Source organism: Ammospiza caudacuta, chromosome 6 (assembly GCF_027887145.1).
Source record: "Ammospiza caudacuta isolate bAmmCau1 chromosome 6, bAmmCau1.pri, whole genome shotgun sequence".
Taxonomy (NCBI): Eukaryota; Metazoa; Chordata; class Aves; order Passeriformes; family Passerellidae; genus Ammospiza; species Ammospiza caudacuta.
Window position 1 is genome coordinate 9,191,375 of NC_080598.1, and position 16,573 is coordinate 9,207,947.

The 16,573-nt window shown below is 38.6% G+C and overlaps 1 protein-coding gene across 1 annotated transcript; it reads left to right on the forward strand.

The window, feature by feature from the left end:
• The first annotated feature begins 9,948 nt into the window (after positions 1-9,948).
• FANCF (FA complementation group F) lies at positions 9,949-11,311 on the forward strand. Its single transcript, XM_058807767.1, has one exon. The coding sequence runs from the start codon at positions 9,949-9,951 to the stop codon at positions 11,125-11,127; it is 1,179 nt and encodes a 392-aa protein (XP_058663750.1). The 3' UTR covers positions 11,128-11,311.
• The last annotated feature ends 5,262 nt before the right edge of the window (positions 11,312-16,573 follow it).

Genomic DNA, 16,573 nt, shown 5'->3' on the forward strand with positions numbered 1-16,573 from the left:
TGTTTAGGTGGCCTGGAAAGGCCCAGGGATGGCCTTGAAGAGCCGACGCTTCAAAGGACGAGGAGAGACTTCTGATCTTGTCTCGGTCTCGGTGTTTATTAATTGTTTATCTAAAAGATTTTCCTTCAGCCCGACAGAGGTCTGCACAGCAAGTCAGCCATGGGCACACTGCAAGCCCCCGGGGCGGTCACTTATCTTTATACCCGAAGTTACGTGTACAATATTTATCATTTCTCCCCAATACCTTCTACCCTTATTAACCGGTGCACTTTTAGTAATAACCAATCCCAAAGTGCCACCACCACCACAGAAGATGGAGGCCAAGAAGAAGAAGAAGAAGGACAGGACACGCCCCAATTCCTCCATCTTACTTCTTTAGACCCCCTGTACCAAAATCCTAAACCCTGTGTTTTACACTTTAACTAACTTATCCCTTCACCATTCACCCAGTGAATTCCTCCCAGTCCTCATACAGGTCTCATCTCCTGTGTAGGATCAAAATCCTGCCACCAGACACTTCTGGCAGCATTCCAGGATTCCCGAGCCCCCCAAGGGTGGTCTCGGCCTCTCTGCACCTCCATCCTGAGGTGCTGAGATCCCACAAATGCCAGCTCATTTAATAAGTTATTCCTGACTTGTGGGGTTGGGTGATCCAGTTCCTTTTCCCACCTCTGCAAATATATCTGTTCTATCAGTTTTGCTAAACCACATATTATTTAATTTTTAAAAAGACATTTATTATTATCTATATATTATTTTAAAATAGACATTCATAAAACATAATCTCATAAAGTAGTCTGATGCCAGTGGACACCAAAAATTGTATACAGATAGCCTTGATTTATTGAGTTGATTTATAGAAACACCCTGCACTTATTTCTCTTCTCTGTCTTTCCTTCTTCCTTATCCTGCAAGCCACAAATCTGGTAAAATGCTAATAGATAAGGGAAATAAGGGGGTTTGGGAATAATCCTGGCTCTGGTTATCACTTGCTGTCATACCAAAACAAGAAATCTGTGTGTGATCTCCAAGTATTTCAGTTATTAAGGGAAAGTTATTTAATCTTCCAGATGCTTCAGAGTTATAATCTATAACATAATTATCAAGTATATCTCATGAGGGTTGTGAGGCAATATTATACATTTTGATGTCACAGACTGAAGAGTTAACAAATGAAAAATATTGCTTTTTTTTAGTGTATTACATCTTTTAGAAGTATTCATGTTGTTAGGAGGTTGATCAATAGCAGAATCATCTCTATGACTGTACTTCATGTAAGGACACTTTTCCTTCAGGAGAGAATTCCCAGTTCACAGTGTTACAATCTGAAAGATGAAAAGGGAATAGCTAATTGCTGACAAAAGACTAATGTTTATATTTTTAGGGTGTAACTTCAGCACCTGCAATCCACAGATCATCCTTTGCCAGTTTATCCTTTCCTTCACTGGGAACGATTCTTTATTCTTTTAACCATATCAATATCAAAATAAGGAGTTGGTTTTGTTCAACAGTGTACACATTTAGTTTTCCTCTTGGGAGAGCCTGATGCATTTCTTTTTTATGCTATAGCCAAATGCCTTGGGCATGTTTTTCTAATTGAGGTTGGCTGAAACTTTTCTACTTTCCTGCTGCCTGTGATAGGCTGAATTACAAACAATGATGGGACTGGTTACCCAGCTCCCCACATTAATGACATATGTTGCTGAAATGCATTGAGAAACATTTAGTAAGATCAAATTGCATAAGAACATCAAAATCAAATGCCCCAAAACAACAATGAGGAAAGAAACAGAAAGCTATTTTTTTTTAACTTTGTGAACATTGTAGGCATGCTTACAAGTAAGATCAGAGTCATAATTCCAGTATTAAAACTTATTCTGTGTGATCTTTAAATTTAGGACATTTCTATTTCTTCATCTGCCACAATTCCATGCAAGAGCCCACAAATTAACTAAATAAACAATTCAACAAATTATTAGTAAATAATTCAACAAATTATTAGTAAAAAAAAATACTTGCACAAAATATTGTGGGTCTGACAAGTGAAAATAAATAGGAACCAAATAGACCAAACAACTACGACTAAATATTTAGAATGGTTATCAGAATGATATGACAGTCTGAGATTTCAGACTAGTGATTCCATATGGATATGGCTACCAAATATAGTACTGTGCATTTGTGGCCCTCAGGCTTCATACAACAACAACAACAGGAAAAACAGGAATCTGAAATACTGCAGTGTTGTGATAAACACAAGTGCTAACGTCTAAATCCATCATCAGAACCTCTATTTCCACCCTCACAGCTACGGATGTGAAATATTCATCTGTAGAAAAAATGTATGGTAAACAAAATGATGCAGTGTTCTATCATGGCATAACTGGTAATATGAATCTGCTACAGAGATAAAAATTATAATGTTCTTAGGCTTACTTTAATTTTTATTACTTCAATAATAAAAACTAGATTGTTAACCTAATAATAAATAGGTTGTCTTCTACCTTGATCCATGGGTGGTGACTATGTATCTTTCTTACACTTTCCTTTTCTCCTTTTATAGGTTTTGAAGTGTTATCTTTATATTGCTATATTACAATAGACAATAATAGCCAATACAGCTACATACCTCCTTTCAAATTGTTCTAAAATAAACCCTACACACATACACAAATATATATATATATATATATATATATAAACCTGATCATTCAGGGTGCTTTCACTCTAATCCACCCCAAGGGATATATTAACAAGAACATTGGCTGCCCTTGTCTTCTAGGGCAGGTCATAACAAATTTAAAAATGTGAATGAAACCAAGAGGTTGGACTTCTGTGAAAGTACAAAGAATTGCACTCCTTAGCAGGTACAAAGAATGCCAGACCCATAACACGTAAATTTTTGAGAAAGAGGGTCTGGAATTGGTTTCAAAGAAAAGATACTTTAAAAATTCAATAAAAGGCTAAAGAGTCTCCCAGTTATCCTCCCCTTGGATATGGTACAATGCCACTAATTTTGCTGAATGTGGCAGACCAGTCACAACTCACTGGGTACGTTCAGTGAGCTGTTAAGAACTGGGCTGCTGAATGACTTTGGAGACAAATTTAGTGGGAAATCCCTGACCAAACCTTGTGGATTAAATGTGTGTTTATGTCCATTAATATAATAACTGAGACATGCTTGGAAGAAGACTGAAGTTATTATTTGTAATTTAGTAAAAAAATTAAAAATGAAGTAAGATCCATATTGTTATTTTGCACCAATATCTTTGTCAGTACTTCCCAAGTATTGGTTAATTCAAGTTACCTGAGACACTGATGCATTGGTATAGCAGCAAGTCAGGCAAAAGGCATCTACTCACAGCACAAATTACCTAGAAACAATAATTTTTATATAAAATTTGAACTTTACATGCTTGCTATGAAGCCTAAATACACACATTGTAAAGTTTTCCCATGGGAATGATTTCAAAAACTGTAAAAGCAAAGATTTGGAAACTAGGAAGAACAAAATGCTATTAGAAATCCAGAAAAATAAACAAAACACCCTGAATATATGGTAAGCAAAAGGAGAAATAAACATTTTCTATTCTGAATATCAGCCTATTCCCTAAGGATTCACTGCATCCTAGCAGGCAGTCTCTACATTTCCAGTTCCATGGCTTCTCTGGTCCTCTGCACACCAGCAAGAGAAATGGTAGTTTTGAACCAGGACATGGATCTCAATTTTGTCAATGGGACAGGGACTGACATGACCTTTTTTTCCTTCCCAAGTCCTTTAAATAGAATAGATAAACCATACTGATTTTATGTAAATGAACATTTTGGTCTTAGCCCGAGTAATTTTATTTCATAATTTCATTTAGTAGAAAATTCTAACCTCTCATTTGTGGTGAACTCACTGTTTTGATAGCAAAGACCAAAGCAAATAGAACCAAACCGCATTCCGAGATTAAAGAATTACTCAGATTACTGCTATGGAAATGTTCTGGACTATTTCCTTGGATAAATCACTTCTGTACTATAGTTCATAGCACCTATGCACTGCAGTATTTAGGCAAGCTACACCCAGATTACAAACTGTTGGGTTTCCCATACAAATCCTGACTGCTGCCAGATGCACAGGATGCTTCCCCTACGTGAATGAGGATCCCCAACTTGGACACAATCATCTCTCTTAATGCAGAAATGTTCAAGGGCTCTCAAGGCCCTCATGCATCTGGTTCCCATTGACTCGCTATTGTGGCAAGGTGCCTAAATCCCTTAGGTGCTTCAGAGCAGTTCATCATCAGCAAGTTGTGTCTGGAAGATTTGATCCATATTGTCCATTTTCTAAGAATTATTAGATCCAATTCTTTCTACAAAAAGCAAGGGAACCAATTCCAGCCCCCAAGGGTTGTGAGTTGTCAGTTAACAGAACTTCACACTCTTTCAAATGCTGATGAGCATCAGCATTTCACAGAGAGAAAATCAGACACAATAATTTTTCATTGTTTCATGTAATTATTTCTCTGCACAGAATACAAGTATATTTCTGAGAGAGTAATTATTCTTTGATGAAGTTACCAATATATTTTTCTCAAAATAAAAATACCAAGAGATATGATGATACTTTCAACAGTAGTTTCTACTAAGAGTAGTGTTTTTTCTCTTTTTGTTATAACAAATGGAATTAATATTAATTTTATTATTTCCAGGTTTAATACTGCTACTTTTTTATACCAAAAAACCCAGAAAAACCCACAAAACGACAGAAAAAAACACCTTTACTAAATCAGACTTTTCTTTTAGACTTTTTCTTTAGTTCTAGGAATTCATCTTCACCCATCACCCCATCCACAGGTACAAACTGCACAAGAATTCTCTTTTGCTGGCTCTCAGTTTTATGCACATATCCTTTGTGCTAGATCTCATCTCTGCTGCCCTTTTTTAGCCCATGGTTATTCTTTCCTGCAAGCACAAGGGAACTCTGGTAATTGGGGAAGGCAATAGCAACATTTCAAGAGCAGCTATGAACCAGCATATTGTGCTACACGTGTCACCTATATTGTCATGATTTTGGGATGTACAAAAGCTCCAATCTTTGCCATTACACATACCCTTAAGTGCAATGGACCAGGGGTCAAGTAAGCCAAAATAATCTGCAAGTGACATGAAATACAGCAACCCAACTGCTAGAGAAACCACAACACCAAAACATTTTGGGTTTTGGGCCTTTTTACTAATTAAGTACCTTTGTTTTCAGTAAAAACATGGGGAAAAAACCTTCTTAAAGAACACCATTAAGTTAAAAACTCTGGAGTTAGGGAAAAAAACTTTAACTGCTAGAGGCATTTTTGAGACAGGTACACAACTTGCTATGAGCAAGCAGCTCTCAATAGAAACCAAAATTGTTTTACTGAACGATTGATCCTAGAAGTGGCTGTATGAGTTTTAATGATCTGCTTTTAGAGGACAATATGAGTGTGGATAACAGAATCCAATATTCCTTTGTATGTGTTTACATAAATAAACCAACAAATAAAAAAACCCTTACAATTTTCTTAAAGAGGGAGAAAAATCCCTTCAAAGCTTTGCATTAACATTTGCATGATTCACACATTCATATGATTTTTTCAATGAGAGATTCTTCTTGATATGCTAGGATGGAGAAAAGTAAAATCTTTTAACCTTAATGAGATTCACATATAAGCTCCTCCTCGCTTCAAGAAAGTTTCTTACCATCCCAGTCTCCCACATTTGCCTCACAGTGAAAAGGATGTTAAAATGGAAAATCAGATTCGTTTGTAAACATTAACCAATGAGCTTCTCAGCAAAGACTGAAAAAAAATTACATATACATTCTGTGGTTTCCATTTCCTTGGTTTTATTGTCTTTATGTAAATTCTCCCAGGACTTTTCAGGTTATATGTCTGGAAGCTGCAGCCATTCAGTAGAGTAAAAGTTGAGAGAATAATGAGAAATGTGCTGGAAAAATTCACATAAAAGCTTTGGAGACATGAAAATGGAAACAACAGATACGTAAAAGCCTTAACACTCAAAAAAAGAAATGTCTTCCCAGCATGTGCATACATGTGTTTTAGTGTAGCTCACAGACATATTAATTGTAAGGACATGGTATAGAGCAGCAAAGGAGTGGTATATGACAATTTTGAGATGTTTTCAGGATATTAAGGCAATGAAAGTGAATAATCCAAATGATTTCTGTTAATAGGACCTGGACATACATATAAATAGCTCTATACATAGTTGTCTTGCATAGAGTTTTATATATCTTTTTATGCGAAAGAAATAACCAAATATTACATGAAAATGTGTTTATGAGATCTCCCTGAAGTCTTGTGCATGACAGCAACTTCAGTGTCATGGAAATATGCAGAATCTACAAGCAGGAAAGAATCTTCTGTTGTTATTATTAAACATTCTTTTTTTTTTTCTTCCAATACTCTTACAGAGACTTTGACTAAACCTGTGATGATAAGCTTAGTCTGAGTATGCTTCACTTTATACAAGTATTAAAGTATTACACATGAAAACTCCAAACCTTTAGCCATAACCAGCCTTTATGACTCAAGTTTTATGGAATATTATTTTCAGAGGACTCTGATAAGATAATCTCTAAAACAGACAGCTCTTTAAGACAGTTCTTAACATGTACCCAAAAAAGGGGGGTTGGGGTCAAGCTGGAAGAATGGATGAATTTGTGCACCTGATCCTATTAGAAAAGTACCTGAGATAAGTAGATAAGAGTGTTCTTGGCATGCTCTGACCTACCAAGCCCACCACCACAACAGGCAGCAAATTAAATCCCTCTAAATGGCACCACAAAGGCAAGTGACCAAAGCACACAGCTCTGCTTTACCATTCATCAGCTGAGCAACGTGAATGATGCTCTTATCCCACAGCAAATATAAGTTAAAAATGTATTAACTCAAACAACCTCAGGCAAAACTACTTGTAGCTTGTGGCATTTGCTGGGTCCCCAGGATGAAGGAGGAATTGAGACTCTGACTCCATGTTCTCAGAAAGTGAATTTATTATTTTATGATATTATATTATATAAAAGAATACTATACTAAAGAATACAGAAAGGATACAGACAGAAAGCTTAACTAGATACCAATTAAAAATTTGTGACTGACTCATCTGAGTCCCAACACAGCTGGATGGTGATTGGTCATTAAGTTAAAACAATTCACATCTTGGATAAATAATTACAACCACGTTCCAAAGCAGCAAAACACAGGACAGAAAAATGAGATAATATTGTTTTTCCTTTTTCTCTGAGGCTTCCCAGCTTCCCAGGAGAAGAATCCTGGGCAAGGGGATTTTTCAGAAGATATGACAGTGACAGCAGCTAATACACACATAGCAACTGCAACTGGTTTTGGAGTGCATACATGATCATTTAACGAGGCTCATGTGGTGCAAGGGAACTTAGAATGTCTGTACTAACTTCACTTTTAATTGATTATTCACATAGAAAAAGGTGACTTAATTTGCCACCCAACTACATTTATGTTTATGATACTGAAGAGCTATACCCCTAGTTTAGTAGTTTTGCTAGTTTGGTTCTGACTCATAGTATCAAAATGAGAAATAGAGCTAGATAGCAAAATCTGCCTTTTTATACAAAAAATTTCACTTTTTGTATAGCCAGACATAGGTAAATTAGAGCGAGGTTTAGGCTGTCTCAGTGATATGTTATGTATATTATATATAAAATAATATATATAATTATATATTAAAATTTAATATATTTAATATATATTTTAATATTTTAACATTTTATATATTATAATATATAATATACTATATATATTATATTATTATATATATTATATATAATTATTTTTTTTAGATACTGAGAGATTACATTGACACACAAAAAAATAAATCTAAGTACCAAGTACTCAACAGAAGATATGGAAGGTGCGATACAGTCTGCCAGGTAGTGGCTTGACTAATAACCTCAGTTTTCCACAGAGTTTGTTGCAGAAATAGAAAGAAATTCTACAAGAATGGTTCACAAGTTTAAAGTCTTCACTACATGAGAGATAATAAAGTATGGCAAACCTGTGCCTGACACACAATTTGAGGCAGCAAAACAAATCTCCTTACAGTTAGAAAGTGAATATTAGTGGCAGAAATATAGAAGATGATTATACATCCCTCTCTCAATGTATTAATTTTTATAATTTAGAATAACACCCCCTTATCTAAGGAAAGATAATTTTGGAGTTTTATAATGCCAGTTGGAACGAGTAAACAATGTCCTGAATTTCTGTTCAGGAGAAATAGTATAACCATGTTATAGCCAGCATGACTTCTGAGAGGAAGGAAAATATAGCAATGAAATCCAGACTTCTGGCTACCTTGACCAATTTTGCTTCAAAACTGATATTTCCTGCCAGGGTGAATTTTACTGGCTCCATAAGCAGAGTGAAGAAACTCACTAGTTCCATAAAACTTCCTATGAATCTTTTACTTGACTTCTCAGCTTAGATAAAACAGCACAGTAATTCATATTAAATGCAAGGCTTGTGAAACTGCTTTGGAGTGCTTCACTGAAAAGTGAGCTTGTTTTCAGGGAGCTGAGAAAGTGACTGCCCAGATTTTTGTATCTAGCAGACACATCTCTTACTTCCTCATCAACCTTCTTTGCCATGTATGTTATCAATCAAAAGCTGCAATGGAGGAACATTTACTATAGCTTAGCACAACCATAGATGAATACCCTCAAAATACTTATTTTAATGCTCGTTTTAGAGATTAAATAAAAAATTACACAATAGACTTTATTGGGGAAAACCAAATAGAACAACAAAACAGAAACAAAAGCTACCACACAAGAAACACTGACCACCCCTGTTCATACTATCACATCTACTCAGAAGAAGAATACAGCAGACATCTGAGCAATGCAATATGGTGTGATTGTAAATCTGTGCTCTGGCCTAGCATTTAAGATAGACTGTTCTCTCTTCTATTTTCTTCTTTGTGTTTAAATAAGACATAACAAAGGTTATTTTTTCAGACTGTAATAAAGTGATCATTCTTCTGTATGATTTTCTTTAAGGTATCATTGTGAGTTTCACTTCTTGTTAGGTAAAAATAGACTCTATAGTTTACATAACATGAAATACACATCCAAACACACCATGAAACAGTATGAGAGACTCCTACAAGCATCATTAGTAGAGGAAGCAGGTTGATATCAAGCAACCAAAGACCTTTGTGAAGCCTAAAAATAAACTTTGGGGTCCTTTTTAAAAAAGTAATCAAGCAGGAAAGCACAGTGCACACAGTGCTATCTGAAAATCCACTCACCACTCTGCCTGCCCCATCTCTGTGTTCTTACTGTATCTCTTAACATGAACTTTGCCTTTCCTAGCCCTTTCCCCAATACTAACTCTCTGCCTCAGACGAATTGCTGTCTCAAGTGCCTTCAGTCCAGACCCAGAGAAACCCACAACTGGTACTCCCACGGGGGATGGTCAGGAATATAGCAATACCATGGTACATATCATTCTGTGCCTCTCAGCACAAACAGGTTTAGGGTTAGTGATTGTCCTGCTCTGCTCTGCTCTGCTGTGCCCTCACCTCGCATCCTGTGTGTGGTTTGGGCGACACGATATAATAAAGAAATAAAGCTACTGCAGAGTAGCTTTAGGAGGGCAGCGAAGATGGCGAAGGGTATAGAGCAAAATGATCTACTTAAAAAAAAAAAAAAAAAAAAAAAAAAGAAAGAAAAGTCGCGGTCGGTTTTTATAATTTTAATTCAATTTCCCGCTCCGGGTTGGGTAATCGGCCGGAAGTCGAGTGACGGCTCCGCTGCCAGCAGCGATCCGCACCGACTGACACCCCGCCCGGCCAATCGAGCTGCACACGCCGGCCCTCGGGCCGGGCTCGGCCCCGCGCTCAAACCGGCAGCGCCAAGCCTGTTCCATGGAGGCCGTACTGGGGCAGGTGGAGCAGCTGCCCGCGCTCCTGGCCGTGTCCCGCTCCGCGCTGGTGCGGGACTGGGACGGCCTCACGCTGGACAGGGCTCTGGAGTGGGCCCGCTATTTCCAGCACCTCCATGACCGGTTCCGTGCCCGTCCACAGCTCCGGGAGGCCCTCGGGCGGCGGCTGCGCCGCTCCCAGCCGTGCCCTCTGCTCGGCTTCCCCGCGCTGGGCCGCTCCCCGCAGCTGCTGGGGCTGGCGCTGCTGGAGAACCGCGCTCTGCCGCCCGCCGCCTGCCGCCGCCTGCTCCGCAGCCTGCTGCAGCCTCCCGCCGCGGGGCCTGCCTCCGACCCCCGCGGGCTGGGGCTGCTGGCCCGCCGCAAGGCCGCTGCCCGCCTGCTGGCCTTGCCCCGCCGCGGCCCCGGGCCCGAGCCGCAGCTGCAGGTGGAGGCGCGGCTGCTGCTGAGCCGGCTGCGGCAGGAGGCTGGGGAGGCCGCGGGGCGGCTCTGCGGGGCTCAGGGGGGGCTGCGGGCCGGGGAGGCCGCGGGGCGGCTCTGCGGGGCTCAGGAGGGGCAGCTGCCCTGGTTGCGCGGGGCTCTGGAGCTGCTGCCCCAGCCCCGCGCCTTCGGGGTGGTGGCGGCGGCGCTGGTTCTGCTCAAGCAAGGCCATGGCGCTGAGCAGGCCGGGGATGGGGATGGGAGCAGCAGCCCAGGGGGGTACCAGGAGAGTGCTGCAGGAGAGGAATGCACTGCCGGGCTCCTGCTTTCCTGGCTGCTGGGCAACCAGGAACGATTTTCTGCCTTCTGCCTTTGCATGCCTTGTTCCCATCTCGCCTTCCTGGCTGGTCACTACTCCGAGTTATGTAGATCTTATTTGGACCTCTTAACAGGCTGGGGAAGGTGCTTGCACTATGACCCCTTGCAGGGACAGTGGGTCAAAAGTTGCCTTGAGAAAGCTGAATTGTCCTGGGAGGAATTAAGGGAGCACTTCATCTGCCTCTGTCAGGGATCCACGCCGCTCAAAGAACAGACCCAAGCTGCCTTGGAACTCCTGAGGACACAAGATGGAGACTTCAGAGTCTGTGGCCTAAGTGTGTGGACTGACTTACTGATGGAAATAGGCTACTCATGCATGGACACAAAAGCAACGAAGAAACTTAAAAAATCAAGTAAATCTGGTTAACTTTATTTGGTGTGAAAGGCCAGACAGCTACTCCTCACTTCGTTGAAAACCAAATGTTACTGTGACTGCTGATCACAATGATTCTGACTGCATCTGGTTCTGAAATCTTTCAGGGAGGCCTGGTGTTTTCTTGTGGTTGTGCTGTCATTTCTGGTCAACACAGAAAATGTCTTCCTTTTCCGTACTTGCTGATTAATTATCTAATAAAATGAAGAAAATCCATTCTGTTTCAAATATGGAGTAGTTTTGTGTTTAAAAAATATGACAATTCTGATATGGTCACGGGAGTAATTTTTCTAAATGTTGGAGGCTGAGCAAAAGTTCAAAGGGAGGGTGGAGCTTCAAATGTGAAAACCACAAATTCAGGGTTCCTTTAGTAGTGATTGTCTCCATTGGGCTGTCTGCTCTGGTGGCCACGCCATGTCAATGCTTCCACAGCTCTTGCACGTGACTTAGCCCCAGGGTCAGTGAAGAAAGTGAGAGGAGGCCAACTGGAAAGCTTCTTGAAAAGTTCTAAAATAAAGGTCTTTATTAGTTGCTATATTATTTGATAATATCCAGGTATTTCCTAAGAAAAGTGAGGTAAAGTGTAGGATGTTCTGTGTGGTTTTCTTCCCATTTCCATTCCTTGCTTTGTGAAGCAGAAAAGTGAGTGAACAGTAAACTTTTTCATTACATGTATATATATAATATGTATTTTATATATATATATATATATAAAACTATGTCTATATATTTATACAAAATATTAAATAATTATATGTGTAAAATATACAGTATATATAATATTTCCCCCCTTCGTTATTTGTCTTACCTGTTTCTGTTAGGAGCAGGGTAGTTTCTACCTTTCCACTTTCATTGGAATGAGTACTGTAATGCAGAAGTAATGGCTATATTCAGCTCTGTGAACTAGTATTACCAAAAGTGAGCACTGTAAAAAGAGAATAGTCAAGGAAGATGAGGCAAATGTATGGAACTACTGCCAAAAGAGTTACTCATTAATCTTTTGTATGGAGGACCTGTCAGAGTTCCTGTAGACCATGTTCCTACAGTTTCAAGATCAATTGAGACATCTCTTTCTTTTGTTGCAAAAGCTTTGTAGGAGGGGTTAGAAGATTCTTCACTTTTGCTTATCAGCTTAAAGACAGCAAACAAGTTATTAAATGTATAAACTGCATTGAAGTGAATTAGAGTAGTAGCCTGTCTTATGACAGGAAATAGTCTATATAACTATGGCAGATATTTCTGAATGGCAGAACTAAGGTGGGAAGGATAAACTGGTTTTTGAAATGGAAGCAGTTAGTGCAAGGATTGAATATTGTTTATCTGAGGAAAGAAGTGATGCTTATTTGAACTTGTATGGAAGTAATTACAGACATAAATAAGTTCTTATTCTTCACCTATTCTGAAACAGAAGAGATACTTAGGGGTTAGCAGCCTTTATGTAGTTAGGAGGACATGCTACTAATCTATCCAAAATACAACTTTTCTTTGCATTCCTTGCTATGTGACATCAGTGAGACAAGTTATGGAGATGTGTGGATGAACATACTCTAAAACTGTGGCACTTGTCTGGCTCTGTCTTTCATGGAGTTGTTGCCCCTTCTGGAACTTGTGGTCAGTCTTAAAAGGCACCAATGTCAGTGGACCTGCTGACTGAGTCAGTATTCCTGTGGTATCAAAAAAAGAGAAATCTGTCTAAAAAATGGTCTGAAATCTGTCAGTGCTTAAAACTGCTTAGAAGTGTAAAGCATGAAGTTTGAATTTATGTTGTCTAGCCACAGTTCCCTGTGTTATGTAGTTTTGGCATTTGGTGTGGAAACTCTGCACTTGAGCTTGCTCTTAAAGCTTTTAACAGGCATAAGATTTTGTGTCTGCTAGAATACTTTCTGCTATCAGAGGCTCCTGATGAATAATATACCCAAAGATGCTGGACAAAGTTATTTGCTTCTCCCCTGATATACATTAAGGGTGATTAAAAAATACTGCAATAACCTTGCAAATGTTGTACCATCAAACCAAACTTCAGCTATTAAAACCTACTGTTCCCAGGTATCTGAATCTCTGGGACAAATTTCAATGAGGGTTCAGTCTTAGTTTTGCTAAGTTAAGTCAGGTTAGATATGTTTCCTAATTATTCTAAGAATGTTCACTATAAATTTTAACTATTTCTAGAATAAATCAGATCCTTGTAGGAAATTTCTTCTTGCAGTATTTCAAATCTTCCTTTTGATAAACAAGCTTTGTGTAATAAAATTCAGTTCATGAAGGCATATGTCTTTCTTTCAAGTAATGTTTATTACACCTAACTAAGTGCAACTACAGAATCTTTTACTGGCATAGCTAGGAAGTAATAGGCTCATCAGTGACTTTATTTAGAAAGTAAATAAATAATCATGGGCATGGACAGGCAAGAGCCAGGCCAGTATAAACCTTATACACTGATTTCCAATTCTGTCTTCCTTAAGAAACAGGGATAGTAAAAGGTACTTTAACCTCAGTGAGACAAAAGCACCTGGTTTTATAGCAATTACACAGAAATGTTCCAGTCTGTCCCAAATACATTATAAAGAGAGGCCAGATCTCTGATTACCAAATTCCAAAATCCATATGGTATTCATTGCACAAACACACTGGTGCGCTTTCCCTGTTATTTCAGCGTGCTTGTGGAGTTCTCCAGGTAGCTGTGGGAATGATGAATTTTTTCTGGAACTCCATTTTTAATAAAAGTATAAACAGGAAAGGAACCTCCTCCTTTTATATATTTGCAGCTGATGTGTGCAAAGTCTTGACAATCTCAACTATCATGAGAAGCAAGATACTGTCAATAACAGGCTAAGGCCTCTTCCACAATCACCTTCCTCCTTTTTCTTTTTTTTTCCCTTAATAAGGAGAAGCAGATCTCTGCTCTTTATTAAATGATGATTGAAGAAACTGCTATGCTTGTGTTTTAGAGGATTGGTAAGGATTGTGGAAGGTATCAAGAGGATCTTGCTTGCCCAATTAACAGCTAAGACATTTTCCTGCTATTGATATTTGATTTTTCTTCCCTCAAGAAAGAAAAAACAATTTACCCCTTGACAAACAGAATTGCAGCTGCACAAGTGACATACTATGAGATGTCTGGATACAAAGTTGCCTCTTTTTCTTATTTTTCTTGTGAAGTGTCTGTTCCCTTGTAATAAGCAAAATCTAGAAGAAAGCAAATTATATATTCTAGTATTTTGCAGTATGTATGCAGATACTAGAATAAAGATAAATAATGTAGAATAAATGGTTAATTTATGAAAACAATGTTAGCAAATAGTTATTATTCAGGTGAATATACAAGCCTGATGGTCACAATGCATGGGCAGGAATTTTATTTTTTGCACACAAGGTTTCTTTCCCCCAGCCCTTTCCCAAACAGGTGAATAAGGGTCTAATGTTCTTTTCAGTGAGCATAAAGGATGATTTTTTTTTCTTTTCATGTGTAAGAAAATATTTATTAGGTCATGAAGGCAGACTAATATTTTAATCACATGGAAGTAACATTGTCAGATACCTTTTAACTAGAAAGTTGAAGTTGTGAGGCTAATTTTAGTTCTGCTGTTTCTGAAAAACAGAAGGTTTAAAGCTGAATTCTATTCCCGGTGAAGAGTTTGAGGAGTGACCCATTGCAGAGCGCCAGCAAAGGCACATCATTGCCATTCAGAATACAACAAACAGCAGTAGCATAGGCACCCTGTACTTGAGTAGCTTATTTATTTATTTATTGGGCAGCATTGCAGAAAAGTAAATAAAATGCAAGTGGAAAGGGTGAGGAGAAAAGGTGGAAGGCTGCTGATTTTTGAGGACCCATTGAGAAAGGGTAGATTTGCATTTCACCAGAACTGAATGGCCTTGCTACTGCTGGAAACAGCATTAGTTTTGTGATAAAAAAGTCAGAAGGGCTTTGATTTAATATTGGCAGTTGTTCTAAAGCACTCATCCTCAGTGTGCCCAAATGACCACATTGATCAGTGGTGTAACTGGAATAATGTCAAGGTACTGAATGAGAAATGCTGTGCAGGGTAGGCAAATGTTTATTTAAATAGGGGCTGGTCTCAGAGGTGAGACCAAAGGAACAGCATTATATCTGCCCTGGTATAAAATAGAGTTGCATAATCACAAGTATGGTCTGGAAAACTAGCCTTTATCAGGTAATAATTAATAGAAATCCTTCTCACAGCCAGTTTGCTCTCAGTGTTGTATCTGTCTCATGAGGAATTAATCAAACATATCCTTCTTTATTAATTTATGCCCCTTAGTGATGGATTCCAGGTTAAGAGGTGCTGGACAACCTGGAAAAAATTGCATGTTTGTTCTCCCCTATGTATTTCTTTTTAAAAAGTTCCAGGATAAAAAAATTATTGTATCAATGAGCTAGACCAGAGATAAACACACAGTTAAGGTGCATTCTCTTTGATAATTTCTCAGAGGTAGCCTACAAAGATAATTTAATTTATCCTTTAATTCCTTGTGTGCCAGTACCTTAGAGTTACTGATTTATTATAAATATTTTATTATATGCCAGTAATTTCCCATTGTGTCAGTTCTTTCACAACTGGATATTTGTGTCCCTAGATATTTAGAGTGGTTGGCATTTTATTTATAGTAAGTATTTTGATTCATCTCAGATACCACAGAGGGTGGCAGCAGAGCCTCTCTACACAGATATGCTTGGACTTGTGATCCAGTGAGAGAATCCAAGCTCAAGGGTCATTGCTAGAAGCAGAAGAGATGCAGGGAGTAAACACCCACTGTTCTCAGAAGTTAAGCAGTCAGAAGTTTCCAATTGAAAAGTCCTATTGAAAGTTCATTTTGTCCTTGCAATTCTCATTTTACTGGCTCTTTAATGTAGTCTAGGAGCAGGTAATAATATAAACCATATCCTCTGTCTCTATCCACAAGCCCACTTTATTAATAATATTAGGTATGCAGCTCTTAAATTCCTTTTCTATTACATGATAAATTCCATAGTATTATGTGATCAATTTACTGTAACACTTAACTAGTGCATTTTTCCAGAAATCATAGCAGTGTGCACTGAACAGAAAATGCAGCAATCAAATTCTGAATCTTGTCTTGAGCTGCACCTTCCTATTATATTTCTTCCTTTGGGAGGGATGTTCAGGATGATTGCTCAGACATGGGCTATTCATAGCATGGAGCTCGCAAACACGCTAGTCCCAGCATCTGATAAAGCTCTATCTAGACTTTTGGCAATTGTCATGAGTTTTAAATCCCACCACAAAGATTGTCTGAATGTTTTCCTAAGGATAATTTCCAGTAATGAAATATGTACTGCTTTTACCTGCACATTTGTATCGTTGTTCCTCTCATGGCGTGTTGGACTCAGAACAGGAAATCATAATTATGGTCTTGAGTTCCTGTGCATAGTTCTTCTCTCAAAATAAAGTTAGCA